The sequence below is a fragment of the Thalassophryne amazonica genome, chromosome 8, assembly GCF_902500255.1.
Source record: "Thalassophryne amazonica chromosome 8, fThaAma1.1, whole genome shotgun sequence".
NCBI lineage: Eukaryota > Metazoa > Chordata > Actinopteri > Batrachoidiformes > Batrachoididae > Thalassophryne > Thalassophryne amazonica.
Window position 1 is genome coordinate 69,998,770 of NC_047110.1, and position 18,466 is coordinate 70,017,235.

The following is an 18,466-nucleotide window of genomic DNA, read 5'->3' on the forward strand; positions in this document are numbered from 1 at the left end:
GTGCCACTTCATGAAGCTGTGTGACACATCTTGATTGTGTTGTTTCAACTCCATTGTGATGGTGTAACAGTATCAAATGTTTTTTTGTTTTTTTTGTAGGTCCAACATGACCATGCTAGTATAATTACCTTCATCACATTCAGCTTTTATATGATTAAGCAGAAGCAATAAACAGGTGTCAGTGGGATAAGGTGACCTAAGGAAACTTGATTAAATGATTAGGTTGTGATTAAAAAAAAATTTAACATTATGTACAACTCGCTCAATAACCTTTAGATAAAGATAAACTATAAACAACATAAAAAGTTCCAAACGTTCAAATACATATAAATAGGTGACCTGTAGGTTTCTTTAATTTTTCTTGGGACATGGGGACAACCACAACGAAAAGTGCCAATAAACGCAACATAATGTTTACCGATGTAACGTGAATGCAGCATAACATGAAAGTCGTTGCAGCGCCTCCTAGAGGCCGTCCAGGTGAAGTAGCTTTCCATTGCTACGTGACGTGTCTCCGGGTCGGATTTTTCGGGCAGGCAGCAGCAGGTCTCCGCTTGCGGTTTAGTGCAAACATGGGGGACATTGTCCTGCCGCGGCGTATGTTCCTCTGGTGTATGTCGGTTATTTACATGTGTGCTTTTGTTTCCCTCTACGTCCAAGTTCCAGGTGAGACTTTGTCTGTATGGAAGCTAGAAAAATTAATTCATTACGAGTAGGTGTTTAGCTCCTTAGCATTAAACTTCCATCCGCCTTTTGTGCTGCCTGCGGGCTAACTTTAGTAACTAACTGCTGCTAACACAGTTAAACCAGCTTGCTGCTAAGCTAATGCCAAGATGCCCATCTGTTAAATGAAATTTCTGGAACGCAGTGTTTATAAATGAGAAGGATAAGCAGCTACAAGTTTGATATAAATTTTTTTTTTTTTTTTTTTTTTTTCTTCCAAGTGGTTTAACAACGTTGATATGCTAATCACAGGCGGATCCAGCCTCTGGGGGTTACAACCCCCCCCCCCCCCAAAAAAAATTCAGTCACCCCCAGAAAACGGATATTTGTTTTTCAACATATGTTTTCAGATTCAGTTCTTATATTGTCTTACATTCTTTGCTCACTGCTTTGGAGGGGCAACATGTACTTAACAAGGCCTTGGCCATATTTGGCCTGCTCTCAGTTTAGTTTTGACCCCCGGGGGGTGCACTATAAGCGAGCTCAGCATCACCAGTAGACGTGCGCAGCACGCGTTTCCAGTTGGCGGCTATCGGGACAATCAAAGCCATGTGCGCAGCTGTCAGTGCTTGAGTCAGTACATACGAGGTCTGTCAATAAAGTATAGGTCCTTTTTATTTTTTTTCAAAAACTATATGGATTTCATTCATATGTTTTTACGTCAGACATGCTTGAACCCTCGTGCGCATGCGTGAGTTTTTCCACGCCTGTCGGTGACGTCATTCGCCTGTGAGCACTCTTTGTGGGAGGAGTCGTCCAGCCCCTCGTCGGAATTCCTTTGTCTGAGAAGTTGCTGAGAGACTGGCGCTTTGTTTGATCAAAATTTTTTCTAAACCTGTGAGGCACATCGAAGTGGACACGGTTCGAAAAATTAAGCTGGTTTTCGGTGAAAATTTTAACAGCTGATGAGAGATTTTGAGGTGATTCTGTCGCTTTAAGGACTTTTCACGGTGCAAGACGTCGCGCTGCGCTCTCAGGCAGCGTCATCAGCCTGTTTCAAGCTTAAAACCTCCACATTTCAGGCTCTATTGATCCAGGACGTCGTGAGAGAACAGAGAAGTTTCAGAAGAAGTCGGTTTCAGCATTTTATCCGGATGTTCCACTGTTAAAGGAGATTTTTTTTAATGAAAGACGTGCGGACAGATTGCAGCGTCGGCTCGCAGCCACCGCGACGCTCCGCTACAGGAAAAACACCTCTGTTGGAAGCCTTAAGGACAAGTTGGAACATGCCCAACTGTTAAACAATTTCTCAGATACTCACTCCACTGAAAGCCATCAAAAGCCGCCTGGATTTTACAAATGGTTATCAACACGGAGGTGTTTTTCCTGTGCCGCCGCACCGCGCCGGCTGCGTTCCGACGCGCGGACCCGTCCGCACGTCTTTCATTAAAAAAAATCTCCTTTAACAGTGGAATGTCCGGATAAAATGCTGAAACCGACTTCTTCTGAAACTTCTCTGTTCTCTCACGACGTCCTGGATCAATAGAGCCTGAAATGTGGAGGTTTTCAGTTTGAAACAGGCTGACGACGGCGCCTGGGACCGCTGCACAACATCCCACTGCGTGGGAAGTCCTTAAAGCGACAGTATCACCTCAAAATCTCTCATCAGCCGTTAAAATTTTCACTGAAAACCAGCTTAATTTTTCGAACCGTGTCCACTTCGATGTGTCTCACAGGTTTAGAAAAAATTTGGATCAAACAAAGCGCCAGTCTCTCAGCAACTTCTCAGACAAAGGAATTTCGACGAGGGGCTGGATGACTCCTCCCACAAGGAGTGCTCACAGGCGAATGACGTCACCGACAGGCGTGGAAAAACTCACGCATGCGCACGAGGGTTCAAGCATGTCTGACGTAAAAACATATGAATGAAATCCATATAGTTTTTGAAAAAAATAAAAAGGACCTATACTTTATTGACAGCCCTCGTATATCATCTGACTTCACTCTAAACACACAGGTTTGTGGGACATTGTACAGCTGGTGCTTCCTCATCACAAGTGGGGCAGGCATCTACTAGGTCACCCACTCTATAACATGTATTATGCTTAGTTTTGGTGAGAAATGCCATTTACTGCACGCAGTAGTGAGCGATATTACATTGATTACGCGTCTGCCGTGAAGCACGTGCATTTGTTTGTCTTGATGCCTTCCCATCAGCTCCCGTGCGCCCAAAATGCTGAAAATGCTTATTATTACACCCTTATTTTGCAGTGATTTATAGTCGGCTGGACTTCAGTTGTGTTATAACTGGCGGTGTTGATAAAGCAAGTGTTTAAAAATACATTTGCCTTTTGAAGTAGACATGGCCATTTTGTAGTAAGGCTAAAAACTGTCTCTTTCCAGGTCTCTATGGTAATGAGGGCCTGCTACCTGCACGGTGGCAGCTGCGATACAGCGGTAAGCCTCTAGGAGAGCAGCTGCTGTCCTCGCCCACGCTGCTGTGGCTTGCACCTAAGCTGGGCCTGGACACGCACACCGCCATAGAGCTGCTGTGCCTCATCGGAGCCGCGCTGAGCATCGCTGCCACACTGGTGGCAGCTCTCCGAGATGCAGTGGTGTTCTTGTGCCTCTGGGTGTTGTACCTGTCCTTGTACCAGGTGAATTTGCTTTGTGCTGTTGCTACTATGACAGCAGCAACTGTTACTGACTTTACCCTCACTTTCTGTTTCAGGTGGGACAAGTGTTTCTCTACTTCCAGTGGTGAGTGTCCTTTAGTTTTTAGTTAGCACTCTTGTTCTATGGAAAGCAGGTGTGGGGATGAGGTTTTGTTTGTCATCCTCACTGTACTGTTGGTGTCATCACAGTAATGCTTACTTCTGACATCAGTGTTTAGTGACTAGGATGAGAACGCTCTGCATGTGCTGTTACACTCTCCAGGGACAACCTGCTTCTTGAGACCGGCTTCCTCTGCATCCTTGTTGCTCCACTGACATTAATCAGGGGGTCACGAGAGGTCAGGAAGCATGATCGCATGACCTTCTGGTTAATCCGCTGGCTGCTCTTCAGGCTCATGTTTGCCTCAGGAGTGGTGAAACTCACATCACGTTGCCCCACTTGGTGGGGTCTTACAGGTATGGGGGTGTTAAGCATTTGATTGCAACATTCTGGGGCTTCATTTATTTTAATTTCCTACTAAACTGTGCACATGCATTTTTTCCTTTCTTTCTAAGTGGCTCTCTCACTGTGTGTTAAACAGCTTTGACGTACCACTATGAGACCCAGTGTATCCCCACCCCGCTGGCCTGGTTTGCCCACCAGTTGCCAGTGTGGTTGCAGAAGTTGGGTGTGGTGGCAACCTTTGTTATTGAGATTCCCGTGCCTTTGCTTTTCTTCAGCCCTCTGCGAAGGCTCCGCCTCGGGGCTTTTTACATGCAGGTGTGTATCTTACTCATTTCTTGTAATTATGCTCTGCTGAGGAGTAAGAAAATTGTTTCTGACTGCTTTGGGCGACTACTTCTCTGGTTTACCAAAGCACTTCTTATCCCTAATTTTATCAAACTACACAAAGTGACCTGATTTTTAGAGCTACTTTTTTTTTAAATTCCCGTCTTCATTTGATGATTTATATGACATTTGTGGTGGATGCATTCTTTTGCCTTCCTAAGATTGTAACTGCTGTCTCTCCACCTGTTTTCATATTACTTTCTGCTCACTGACTTGTTAAATTGCAAACTATATCCATACAATGGGCTTTCCACCTTTTTGCCAGAATTCACGCTGCTCTTTTTCTTCTTCTTTGCAGAACGAAGTGGCATGAATGTGCACATTTTCCAAATGATTTGTTACCAAGAGCTGCTGACATTGAAGCCTGCTCTACCGGTTAGCCAGTATAGACAAAATCCATATCCTACTGCAAAATTATGTCGACTGACTCTTTATTCCCAATTATATGGTCCACCCCTAGTGGAAAAGAATGAAGCTCTGTGCAAGAGAAAGCGACATCCTTAAATTTTCATTCATTGATGGTGCATATAGTAGGGAGGGGTGTTATTTCAAAAAATTTGGAAATCTATAAATGTTTGCATGGAATATGGAAATATACATGGAATAAACCATAGCAGGATAAATTTTGGGTCATTTGGTTCCAAAAACCCATATGGATGGAGCATTTGAAAATTTCAAGTAATGCGTGTGTCGTATATGTGCTGTTGACGTACAAAACCACCTCTGTTACTTATAATTAGTTCATTGTGGCCATGTCATTCTTTACATGTGATGATTATACTCATCTGATGTTCCTGAAATAAAAACTATAGATTTTGTTTGTTACAATTGATTGTGATATAAGTACTGAAATTAGGTTTTTGTCAATTACTCTTAAAAGACACCAGATAGGTTTACTGTTACTATAGAAGTTGAATATAAACTTGGGGTCAAGCAACATTTGGAGCCCAATTTCAAGTCTCTAGGTGCAACGGTTCTCAAGATATGACATTTTTGGCGATTTTTGAACCCGATATCTTCACTGGCTCTGTCCATATGGGTTTTTGGACCCAATGACCCAAAATTTATCCTGCTATGGTTTAATCCGTGTATATTTCCATATTCCATGCAAACATTTATAGATTTCCAAATTTTTTGAAATAACACCCCTCCCTACATATGTTATGATGTGCGGTTGGTGCTCTCACAGCCAGTAGTGGCTGAATTTTCATGTAATGCCAATATGTCAGTGCAGAATTAGAAGTATTTGGGGTGTCTATGTAGTATTTGCAGACAATAGATCTACTATCAGTGACCGTTCACTGAGCTGTAACAATGGTGGGGAGCCATAAAATGGGAATCGCAAATAATTTTTCAGTTACTTATTCAAGTGATTTAACTTTATCAGCATAGCTGTTCACGTTCTGATTTTGATTTTAGAATTTTTACAGAATTTAGAATTAATAGGTCAGTTAAAACACAATGAAAAGAAATAAAACTAAATACACAGGCCTTAAGCTTCTTTTTAAAGTTTCCACAATTTCCACAGAGCTTACATTTAGTAGGAGAGTGTTTCACAATTTCTGGGCCACAATTTTAAAAACACTGTGTGTCCGTTGGCTTTCTTCCTGGAGTGAGGAACCATCAGCAGTCTCTGGATGGAACCCCTCCGACACCTGCCTATGACATAGAAATGTAAGTGTTCAGTAAAATACAGAGGTGTCCCACCCTTCAGAGTTCTGAACGAAGTCACCAGAATCTTCCGTTGAAGTCTGGGGGCTGAAGTAGAGAAACAAACTTCGAGGACCTTCTAAGTGGTTTCGCAGCAGCATTTTGCATCATTTGTAAATGATTCGACAACAAACTGAGGCAGAAAAATAAGAAAGTGCAGTAAAATAAATGCAGGTGGGATCATTTCCCATTTGGATTGTGATACAACATGGTTGAGGCAAGCAATGTTCTGTTAAGTGTGAACAAAAGAACAAGATCGTACACAGTAAGACAGTTGGTTTTGGTCCACAGCCTTATATCTGTGGCAAGATAACCACACTGCTATGTTTCAGAAAGGAAAAAAATAATATGATTGTTGTGTATTGTTTTTGGAGGACTGATAACTTGTTGCTGTTCATATTATTTACTATTTGTGGTTACTGATTTCAGTTTCTATACGGTTTCATGCCACTAGGGTGCACTGTTGCATACTTTTTACCAAGTTGAATAATGTCTGTGAGACTTGACCAGTGGTCTCAAACAAGTGCAGGTTTTCATTCATACTGATCTTCTCAATAGTTGATGGTCTCCTTCCCTCTCCTCAGAGTGGTGTTAATCAGTGAAAGCAGTGGGTGGAGTCTGTGGCTGTGGTAAAAACCTGCACCCTTTCGTGGAATGTGTGAGACCACTGGTGTAGACACAACAACAGGGTCTGTCTGCTCCTTCTATAAGACTGGGTTTAGGGTTTGTTCTCCCTTTGTCAACCATCAGTTTTGGGGGAATTACTGAACCTTGAGTGGTGCCAGTGTTTTTCACTGTGTCGCTGGAGGCAGAGGAGCTCTAGGAACAGCTTGGCTCCATGTGTATCTGACTCTTTTCACACGTCCCTGTGATCAAAGTGTATGTGACGTCTTGATGGTGGAGATGCTTGTTAAATTCGACATTGGCTGTATTTCGGTTCTGATTTTGGCATTCGGGGGTTGAGTCTCTGAACTCTAGTGTATGTGAGACCTCCACAAGGATCATGATCAAACATGCTATTGTGGATTAGACCTTGTTAAGGCCTTGCACAAGTTTGAAGTTGGCATCGGCAAAGCAGGTTCGGGGAAGTATTGCCCTTGTTAGACAGTAGCTCCAAGTTAACTTGCATTTCTGACATGACAATTCTTAAATGCACAATTGTTATTAAAATCCTGCTTCCGTGTGCGCTTGAGTCTGCCATTTATTTTCTGTGTCAAATATTGTGCTTCATAAAATCTGTTTATCCAGTCTAGGTCGAATTGCTGCCTCAGTATGTTTTACATTGATTTGTTACTCATCTTCTTGTAGGTGCTACTGCAAGTTCTTATTATTTTGACTGGTAACTACAACTTCTTCAACCTGCTGACACTGACCCTCTGTCTATCTCTACTGGATGATCAACACATCGAGTTTTGGCTGCGCAAGGCAGAAAAGACAAATGACGGTACGATCAATGCTGCTTAGACATGCTGTGTTGCTATATACAGTAAAAAGTGTAAAACTAACTATTCCCGTTATAATGTGTAGAAATGTGGGGAAGTATGTTTCTAAAGCTCTTCTCACATGTGGGATTAAAACGGCCTTGGTCTGTAAAAGATTAACCTGATGAGAACAACTGCAAGTTGAGTGCAGCTCATAATACTCAGTATTGCAATGACATCACATAGGGGTTAAAGTTTTCCATTGCTATGATGGCTTTCTGTTAGTCGGGGTGCCAAAAGGTAGCGTTCGCGCTGACGCGATCCTGACACAAAATCAAGGCTGGATGCAAGATACAAAAATTTCCAGCATCCCTTTTCCCCAAAATACACCTAAAATCTCTTTGAGGACGGCATGACATAAAATGCTCTGATAAAACCTTTTTACCTTTCAATCAGGTTGCACTTTCTACATAAATACACATTTTTGATTGTTCCTGCTCAGAGACGACAAACCATGGGTGAATCCAGACAGAAAGAGAGTGTGGTGGTGGGTGGTTGGGCGGTGCCCTCCACAACACTCCTTGATTAAAGGTCCATTTTTGAAGACATTTTTCCTCGTACCCCTACTACTAATAATGTATTATTATTTTAACAACTAAAATGTTTAAGGCAGTTTTACTCTGGGCCTAAGTTTTACTATAGTTCTGGGCTAAGTTTAGTTAAAAATAAGTTTAGTTAATTTAACGGTTCTGCATAACTAAAGTAGGATGTGAAGCAATATCTTTTAATGTACTAATGTCTAAGCTTGGGCACTACTTGGTCTGTTTGGGGTTCTAGCTTTAAAGTTAGGTCAGTTAAGATGGGGGGAGCCAAAAATCTGAAAATGATTACAGTTCTTGTGGTTAGTAATCTTATCAAACAAACATGAAGGTTGTCATATCAATTTTGGTTAAAGGCAAAGAAAAGGTGAAAATGTGTCCAAAGAAAATACAAATACAACACACACTAAGCAGTACAGCTAAATTGGGTGTGATTGGGTGAGAAAATGGTCACCAAAAAACCCTCCAGAATGCATCCCTGGACATCAAAAACCCCAAATTTTCTGGGGACCTTCAGTTGTCCTCAGACCCCCTGCCAACAAAGCTCCACTTTCACCAAAAAAGGAACCCCGCCATTTCACATCCTGGCTACAGGCCTGAAATTTGAATTGGTATTAAGTAAAAGTTGTAGAAAAGCTGTCTCCTTAAAATGTGTTTATCCTAAAGTATTTAAATAATGTGAAGGTTAAGCCTTTCTATAATATGATGCTGCATTACAAAAGAACATCAAATGGTTAGTGAAGGAAATATAATTGTTTTGAGCAGGAGAACAATTTGTTGTTTTCTTAGCTTGTCTCCACCTTGTTTTACTTTAAACTCCAGGATGCAGTCACAAAAGGGTTTCTATAAAAAAGGTAGATTATGAACAGCTTATGATTTGACTAAAAAAATTCAGTCAGAAGATTTTTTTTTTTGTTGTTGTTGCTTTGATCCCTGTATCACACGAGATGCAGGACTATCTCAGAGTTTTTGGAATGTTGAAAAAATTTCTGGTATGCTGCACACTATTCCCACGTTAACCCCCAAGGCAGCACAGACAGCCAGCTGGCTCGCTGCCTGTATCTGTCCTTGCCTGCTAGAATATGATTACCTCAGGTTCCTACAAAAGCGCAGTGTGTGCCTTGTAATGCGTTTGCGATGTGGTCTGTGTGGGATTATGTACAGGTGCGTGCACACATTACATAGTTGCACCTGATGATACAGACATGCATGCATGACACGCTCACCTGTCACCAAATACCAGAGTTTTATATGTTCAGGCATAATTTCAATTCAGATGAGGTGGTGTCGATGTGCTGTTGAGACCTTGAACTCTAGCAGCCAAAAAGAAATAAACAGATGTATCCTCAGGAAGGAGTGGCGTCTGTGTATCCTTCTCTGCTGTTGACACGACCATGCTCAGGGCTCCGTGTGTGTGTGTGTGTGTGGAACAGGATCTGAATTTAATGTCTGATAACTGCCAAAACTAGACAAGGTTGTTTTTTTTGTTTTTGTTTTTTTTTTGTATCATTATTTATATAACCGCTCTTTCTGTCTGCTCAGACTCCAGGCTGAGGTTGTGGCTGTGTTACCTGCTGGAGCTGGTCGTCTGGTCTCTCATGATCTTTGGAACTACTTTATGTTTTGACCTGCAAGTAGACATAAAAATCAAAGGTGTCTTCTCCACGACAGGTGTGGATGTGTGCAGTAAATTATTTGCATTCTTTCTTTTTTTTTTTTTTTTTTTTCTCTCTCTCTCTTCAGTTAATACTTTTTGACCTTGCAGTGATCACATACCATCAGTTTAACCAGTTTCTGAAGACTGTCACTCTGCCTTGTGTCTGGATTGGGGTCCTCTCTCTCACTTGGGAAGTGGTCACAGCAATGTTCAGGTGTGACTCTGTGTTTCTGTGTGATGGGGTTTATTTCTGTAAACAGCAGCAAAACAATAACTGTGTTTTTAGGTGGGCGTGTGTGTCTGGATTCCTGCAAAGACTTTGGGGAACTGTCCAGTGGACTTTCTTTGCTGCTGCCACTGCTGCAATGTTCACTATCAGCCTGGTGGGTACTGTTGGATATAGGTTTAGGGAAATGTTTTCACTTTGAGATTAAATGGCATGATAGTGATTTGTTTTCAGATAGCTTGAATTTTATTTTGATTTGTCATAAAATAATTTATTTATTTAAAAATTGTTTTATTTAGAAGACCAAGTATTTAGCACTTCTACAGGCACTGCATGTACAGGATTATCGCCTTTTGATATTCTTTTCAACTGCAATTGTCACTATTATTTATTCACCCCTACGTTTCCTCTGTTAAACAACAGAGTAGGACAAATTAATGCGACTGGCCCAGCCTGTTTACATGATATTAGAAAATAAAGAATAGGTTTGAACAGAGATGGTTCCTGCATCAGGAAAGAGTTGATTAAGTTTTCAGGTTGAATCCTTTTTGTCTTTCGGTATTTCGAGAACCTACCTTATGACATCATAAAGATTTCTTTCACAAAGACTTGTAGACCCAATTTGAAAACTCCTCAAACAGGGACCGCCCTGGTTTCCATTGGAATGTTATTTTGTGGTTAATCCACACATACCTGTGATCACTTTTCTCTTCTGAGTGCTGATTGTTGTTACTGTAATTCCAGGTGCCGTTCACCTATATAGAGTACGACTCTCATTCCCGTTTGTGGCCAGGAGTGCGTCAGGCCTATGCGTTGGTGGATCAGTACCAACTGGTCAACTCGTATGGCCTGTTCAGGAGAATGACCGGTGTTGGTGGACGGCCAGAAGTTGTTATTGAGGGAAGCAATGATGGAGTCACATGGACGGTGAGCAGAAAAGTCATTATCAGCATATTTTAAAAATGTCCAAACTTACTGAACAACAAAACAAAAGGCTTTCACGTAGTGCGGTTAAATATACAACCATAACACCTCCATGTGACACAGTTATTGGTGTGGTTTGAGGCATTCACAGTAAATCATCACTTTCAGAACTAGTTTTCTTGAGAAACAGCAGCTAGCTCATTTGAATAAAATTTGGGCTACCAATATGTAGGCCTGGGCTAATTTCCCAGTCACACAACCTGTGTGTGTCTGTAAATGGGTATAGTACTTGTCTGTGGAAGCAACCTGCAATATACTGGTATCCCCCCAAGAGGGCGCCATAGATTTGTACCTAGTTCCACTCCTATTCCACAGGGCACCATTCTCTTAGCCCCCCCCCCCCCCCCCCCCCCCCCCATCCAGAGAGTGCAAAAAAGGGATGAAATTGCTTACTCTGGCATGCATCCTATCAGGGTGGCTTATAAAGTGCACATATGGCAACTGGCTGGCTTATAAAGCACATACCTGGCAACTCCCTCAAACTAAAATAAAACTGCACCCGGCTGCATTCTCAGGCAGAACTGCAACAAACACTGCTTTTGCTTCAGATTTTTTACCCCGATGGAACACAAACAAGTTTCAGCCTGTACTCAGTAGTACTACTCCGTTTAAAGATGTTTGAATATAATTGGAGCTGTTAAGACTATGGATTCAAGGATTCAAAGGATTCAAAAGACGTTTGTCATATGCACATAGGAACATGTTCCCTGCACAGTGAAATGTGTTTACTGCATTTTACCCATCCTAATTGCCAGTTAGGAGCAGAGGTCGCCTTTTTGGCGCCCGGGGACCAGCTCCAGATGTATATCCCTGCCCTAGGTCATGAGCAGGGCTGAGCAAACCTTGACCGGCCTCATGGCACACTTAACAAACAACAACATACATAAGCCGGTCCAGTACATGAACACATAAAAGCACACACAAGGAAAGAATTGTGAAAAGAAAAACCTCCATTGCTGCTGCGTTGAACTCCTGCAGCACCACTGGAGAGCAAAAAAAAGCCCATAGCACAGAAAAACAGTCATAACAAAAACAAAAAAACACAACAGACAACAGCCAAGACTTGGATGTGTCCAGAGAGACAGCCCGGAAAGGCCGCCCTTGAGGCGCCATCAGGCCTTATCTGTCCATCCTGGGGGGGGGGAATCCCAGTCCTGAATCAGTCCACCAGAGTCAAGGTCCCACAGTCAACATCTCAGGACTGGGAAGGGAGGGAGGCAGGGGAAGACAAGGAGGCGGGGGAGACGAGGAGCGAGGCTATCAGGAGTGTTCTTTGGGGGGAGGATTTTATCCCAGCAGCCTTGAAGGACAGCTGGTGTTTGGAAACCAAATAGATATCCAGATTAACAGATGCCTGGCAGATTCCACAGTATGAATGTCCGGAAGTGACTGCGTAATGATGCCGATTTGTTGAATTGGGATAAAATTTTTGAACATCTCGAAAATTTCACCCTGATTTCAAAGCTGGTGCTGTTGATGATGATGACTACTGCATATGCCATGCACCCGGAAAGTACTCACAGCGCTTCCCTTTTTCCACATTTTGTTATGTTACAGCCTTATTCCAAAATGGAGTAAATTTATTTTTTCCCTCAAAATTCTATTCCCAACTCCCCATAATGACATCATGAAAACTATGGGGTATTGTGTGTAGAATTGTGAGTGGAAAAAATTAGTTTCATCCATTTTGGAATAAGGCTGTAAGATAAGAAAAGAGCAAAAAGTGAAGCGCTGTGAATACTTTTTGTATGCATCGTACCATCTTTGTTCAAGATTGACCAAAGATGGATCAAGGACTTACTGTGATGCTTCAAAATGTACCTGACTTGCTCACCTACCTAACAGCGTTCTGTGGAATAGGGTATTAGTGCTACAGTATTCTGGGATGAGCACTGGCACCACTAAGCTTGAGAGTCTGTATAGGACTCCTAGTTATTCCTTACTTTCAACAAGTCAGAGATGGAGTTGGTAGTTCTCAAAAACCAACTCATTATATGAGAAGTGGACTCTTGAAAGGAGTTACCAAGATATCCATGACAACTCTGAAATTTGTATATGAAATATGATATATTTTTAAGAAAAGTATCCATGTTGGATCTGCTCCCCAATTGATAAAGGGAGGATCTGCAAGAATGTACTTTTTTGTGTGTGTGGTGAGACTGTCGTGTACTGTACTGAAAATGACTTGCACTGTGTTTTATTGGTGTCTTCTAGGAGATTGATTTTATGTACAAACCAGGCAATCTAACTGCGTCTCCTCCGGTGGTGACGCCCCACCAGCCGCGGTTGGATTGGCAGATGTGGTTTGCTGCACTCGGGGATCACACACAGGCTCCGTGGTTCACCAGCCTCATCCACAGGCTCCTACAGGGCAAGAGAGACGGTATGCTCACTTTTACAGAGTGTGATTCACTACTGACACAAATAGGTTCAAGTCATTGCTGAAATTTAGAAATGGATCTCAGGTGATGGTGATGAACAACTGTTTCCCATAGTTCAGATCCATTCCATGAGCAGTGGCACGTGTCATCTGAGCAAGCTCAGACAGTCCGATCAGGTCTTAAAAGCATACTCACCAATGTGATCAGACAGGAACAATGAAGATCAGTGAGTCTCCATGTGTGGGTGCTGTAGGTGGATTGTGAGAGGTTGTTGATTTGATTGTGGGGCACAACATTCTCAAGTTTGGGAATAGCTGCTGTACAGTGCATCTACAAAGTATTAAATTCTTCACTTTTCTACATTTTGTTATGTTAAAGCCTTCTTCCAAAATGGATGAAATACATTTTTTGTCCTCTAAATTCTATACATAATACCCCATAATGACAATGTGAAAAATGTTTTAGATTTTTGCAAATTGATTAAAAAAACAACTGAGAAATCACATGTACATAAGTATTCACAGGCTTTGCCATGAAGCTCAAAATTGAGCTCAGGTGCATCCTGTTTCCACTGATCATTCTTGAGATGTTTTTATAGCTTAATTGGAGTCCACCTGGGGTAAATTCATTTGATTGGACATGATTTGGAAACGAACATACCTGTCTGCATATAAGGTCCCACAGTTGACAGTGCACATCAGAGCACAAACCAAACATGAAGTCAAAGGAATTGTCTGTAGACCTCCAAGACAGGATTGTCTCGAGGCAAAAATCTGGGGAAGAGTACAGAAACATTTCTGCTGCTTTGAAGGTCCCAATGAGCCCAGTGGCCTCCATCTTCCGTAAATGGAAGAAGTTTGGATCCACCAGGTCTCTTAATAGAGCTGGCCACTCGTATAAACTCAGCGATTGAAGAGAAGGGCCTTAGTCAGGGAGGTGACCAAGAACCCGATGGTCATTCTGTCAGAGCTCCAGCATTCCTCTGTGGAGAAAGGAGAACCATCCAGAAGGACAACAATCTCTCCAGCAATCCACCAATGAGACCTGTATGGTAGAGTGGCCAAACGGAAGCCAGTCCTTAGTTAAAGGCTCATGGCAGCCCACCTGGAGTTTGCCAAAGGCACCTGAAGGACTCTCAGACCATGAAAAACAAAATTCTCTGGTCTGATGAGACAAAGATTGAACTCTTTGGCGTGAATGATAGGTGTCATGTTTGGAGGAAACCAGGCATCATCCCTACAGTGAAACGTGGTGGCAGTATCATGCTGTGGGGATGTTTTTCAGTGGCAAAAATGAATGCAGCAATGTACAGATATCCTGGATGAAAATCTGCTCCAGAGCACTCTTGACCTCAGACTGGGATGAGGCCTCATCTTCTGCTGCACAATGACCCTCGGCACACAGCCAAGATATCAAAGGAGTGGCTTCAAGACAACTCTGTGAATGTCCTTGAGTGGCCCAGTCAGAGCCCAGACCTGAATCCGATTGAACATCTCTGGAGAGATTTCCCCATTAACGTTTAAAATACCCAGCTTTAATTAAAAATAAACCCTTAAATAGCTTAAAATTTTTTTTAATAAATATACCTAAAAGTTAAAAATAGTTAAAAACTAATATTGCACCCCCCCCCCTGTTCTAATTAGAATAATGCAATTGTTCTGACTGGAGCTTGGGCATGTCTGTTCAGTTCTGTAACGGCTCTAATAAAGAAGCTGTGTTTTAGCCTTGTGGTGTGGACTTTGAAGGCCCTATAACACCTGCCGGATGGATGCAAAGAAAAAAGGTGCTGTGAGGGGTGTGTTCCGTCCTGCAGAATACTGCTTGCTCAGCTGAGGCAGCGAGTCCGGAGGGCAAAACTGGCCAAAGATGGATGCACCAAGCTTGTGGCATCATATTCAAGAAGACTTGAGTCTGTAATTACTGCCAAAGGTGCGTCGGCAATGTATTGAGCAAAGGGTGTGTATAGTTTTGTACATGTGGTTTCTTAGTTTTTTATTGTTTTAATAAATTTTAAAAAATTTCAAAAAACCTTTTTTCATGTTATTATGGGGTGTTGTAAGTAGAATTTTGAGGGGAAAAAAATTAATTTACTCCATTTTGGAATAAGGCTATGTCATAACAAAATGTGGAAAAAAGTGAAGCGCTGTGAATACTTTTTGGATGCACTGCAGAAAAGGAACAATGTGTGGCAAATTTCTTGTCTTTTTTTATTGTCTTTTTTGTGTTTGTGGAACAAATAATTTAAGATAGATGAGTGGCGCACAAGTCTGGGAGGAAAAATATGCATTTGTTCTACAAAAGTCAGTGTGTTTACTCGACAGTCAGTGTGCAAGCGACATCCTCGACCCTTTAAAGAGGGTCGAGGATGTCGCTTTGATGTTCGTCTTTCTTTAAAAATAAGTGGAACACTGACAGCTTGGTACTGTGTTTCCTCTAGTGATAGAACTGATCCAGACGGATGTATCTCGGTATCCATTCCACCAGCAACCTCCAGTCTATCTCCGGGCTCACCGCTACAGATACTGGTTCACTCAACCAAAGGCTGATGGGTCAGTGCTTCTTCTTTATATGTTTGTTTATTAATATTGAAAAATTAGATCATGGTTCCTTTTAAGGGTGGAAGTGAAGCTGGCTCGACCAACAGCTGCTGCAGAAGAAAGTCAATGTAGTCATTTGCAGTGGTGGGCACAGTTCTGCTAACCGCCACTTAGTGTAGCAAATTTTTTGTTAGGGGATTAGCTTTTCAGTTAATTTTGAAAATCATTAGTAAACCAATTAGCTTCCGCTTTAGTTCTGCTAACTTTCAGTCTGCTAACTTTTTTTTTGCTGGCATAGTGAGTAAAACTTAATCAAAAACAATTGTACATCATACATAGAAACTAACATCATACATGTTAGTTCCTGTCTGTTGCGTCTTTTGCAACATCATCTGACGGTTGCAAAACACGCAATAAAAGCCACTGTGAGCTCAGTCCTCCCCCACAGAAGGTGGCGGCTAGCTGGTATTGTGAAACAAAAAGTGCCATTTACTTTCTACATGGAACGACACACAGACAGTGGGCAGGACACATGAAAAGCAAAGCACTTTTCCCTCATGGTTTCATTTATAAACAACTAATTCCGGACAGTTTATCGACATTAACGGTAACTGTCATTTTTACAAAGTGAAAATATTGCACATATCTTTTAGTAATGCCCTAATTAAAGTAATGCCCTAATTCTGAAGATTTGTGCGTTAACAGATACACGCGCCAAAAGGCATTATGGGAAAAATTAGTCTCTTTCAGTCACCCCCCTCCCCCCAGTCAAAATGCATAGAACACTGCCATCTAATGGATGGGAGTGTGAATAGCAACCAGTGTGGTCGCTATTATCTAAAAAAAACAACAAAAAAAACTTTTTTCATATTGTAATTATGGGGTATTTATTACGTGTAGAAGTTTGAGGAAGAGCTGTTTGAAGCCAAAAAAAGTCTTGGTCTTGGTGTTGCCATGTTGGCGGCACTTACTCTGCCTGTTACGACCAACCCTTTGATCCCTAAACAGACATTCAGGGATTTATTTTAACCATGAAATGAGTGTTGACCCAAAGGCACAAGAAGTATGATTAATTGATGAACATTAGCATGAGTTAACACAGAGGGACAAATGTAGATATGTAATGTACAGTGACCACAAAGGTATCCTGTTTTAAGATGGTATTTCTTGGCCTGTTGACTGTTTTAAACACTGGTCGATGGCAGGAAAAAGTAAACTGAAAAATGTGAACTGCTCATGCAGCATAATCTTCTGATCATTCTAAGTGCTTGGTTGTATTTGATGACTAAATACTATGTTAGCATAGCGGTTGCTGAGCTAGCTTGAAGATGTTGATATTTTGGGTGTTTTTTTTTTTTTTTTTTTTTTTTTGCAGCTCATATCCACAGCGTTGGTGGCGGAGGGTGTATGATGGGGAATTCTATCCCGTTGTCCAAATGGGGAACTCCTTCCTGGAGAACATGCTGACCCAGTTTGGACTAAAGGTAAATCAGTTATTGCTTTTGTTGTTGCTGTAAAATCCTGCCTCTCAGAAACAGAGTTTTGGGGGGGGTGTGGAGAGTGTGTCTGTTTTAGGTTTAATCTCCTTAACGTTGCTTTGTCTCCAGGACCGATATCCTCCACGTCGTTTGTCTAAGAACATGGTGGCGCAGGCCGTGAGGTGGGTGCGCTCCCAGGTCAGGGGTGTTCCTGCCCCCATGCTACTCTGGACCCTCATAGCCTGTAGCACCACCTTCTGTCTGTTCCAAATATTTCGAAGCAAGAGTGCAAAAAGGGAAAAACCAAGGACCCAAGCAGCACATAATGCTCCTTTGACTGTTAGCGATTCCACAGAAAACGGACCAGATGGCTCATCAGAGAAAGTTGAGCCTTCAGAAAAACAGCAGGAGGAGAAAGAGGAGATTGAAGATGAGGCCCAGGAGGGTGAAGGAGACAAAGACACTGGTAGTGATGAAGAGCATGAGATGCAAGAGGAGAATGATGAGCCGCAGAAAGATTGAATAGATGTAGACAATCAATTTTCTGATATGCTGCTAAAGAGGGTTTTTATTATAATTCCATTTGTTCACTCTCTCACTCACGCTTTGCTGCAGCATGTTGTTCAGTTGTCCACACTGGCAGCCAAAAGTGGCTTCATATCATCACATTTTGACCACATTAAAACCTGGTTTTGATGTGCAGTGGAATCCAGTAAACAACCAAGTCACAGCCAGTCGAAGTAGAGAGGGGGGTACAACTAACTGTATGAGGCAGTTATGGGGTTTTTTCCCCCCCTCGTGTCTATGAGCTTCCCTTCATATGTTTATCTTGAGTAGTAGCGTGTGTGAGAGAGATGGACATTTTTGCCACTGCATTTGTTTCTCATTGACGTAAATTAGTTAAAACAACTTTGCACTTTTTACACATTTTTTTCATATGTATTATTAGAAATGACACATCACACACACATCAGTTTGAAATATTTGTATAATTGAAATATCATGAAATAAAATTGAATTTTTTTTATTTAATTTGGAGCATCATTTTAGGACCACTAAGGTCCACCTAAGGTGCACCTTTGCCAACTCAAAGAAAAGCGTCTACACATTTCTGACTTTAATCACCTAGCAGTTCTTTATGACATCATAAGGCCAGAATATTAGAAACTGAAGTACTGTCTCACAGGATTAATTGCCGATTCAGTGTTGGTGAACTTTGCGTTACTCCAGGAGCTGCCTGTTTTAGAAAATTTCACTGTAATCCATAAACCACGTTGAATTGCGTAAGTCCCACGCCCTGTTGGTT

At 41.9% G+C, this 18,466-nt stretch overlaps 1 protein-coding gene across 1 annotated transcript; it reads left to right on the forward strand.

Moving 5' to 3' along the window:
• Positions 1 to 512: 512 nt before the first annotated feature.
• lmf2a (lipase maturation factor 2a) lies at positions 513 to 18,192 on the forward strand. Its single transcript, XM_034176604.1, has 14 exons — positions 513 to 666; positions 3,067 to 3,320; positions 3,395 to 3,423; positions 3,601 to 3,794; positions 3,920 to 4,098; positions 7,186 to 7,321; positions 9,440 to 9,568; positions 9,663 to 9,768; positions 9,841 to 9,937; positions 10,525 to 10,707; positions 12,979 to 13,147; positions 15,583 to 15,694; positions 17,058 to 17,166; positions 17,290 to 18,192. Exons 1-14 carry the CDS (start codon positions 573 to 575, stop codon positions 17,680 to 17,682), a joined length of 2,184 nt encoding a protein of 727 aa, XP_034032495.1. The 5' UTR covers positions 513 to 572; the 3' UTR covers positions 17,683 to 18,192.
• Positions 18,193 to 18,466: the final 274 nt, after the last annotated feature.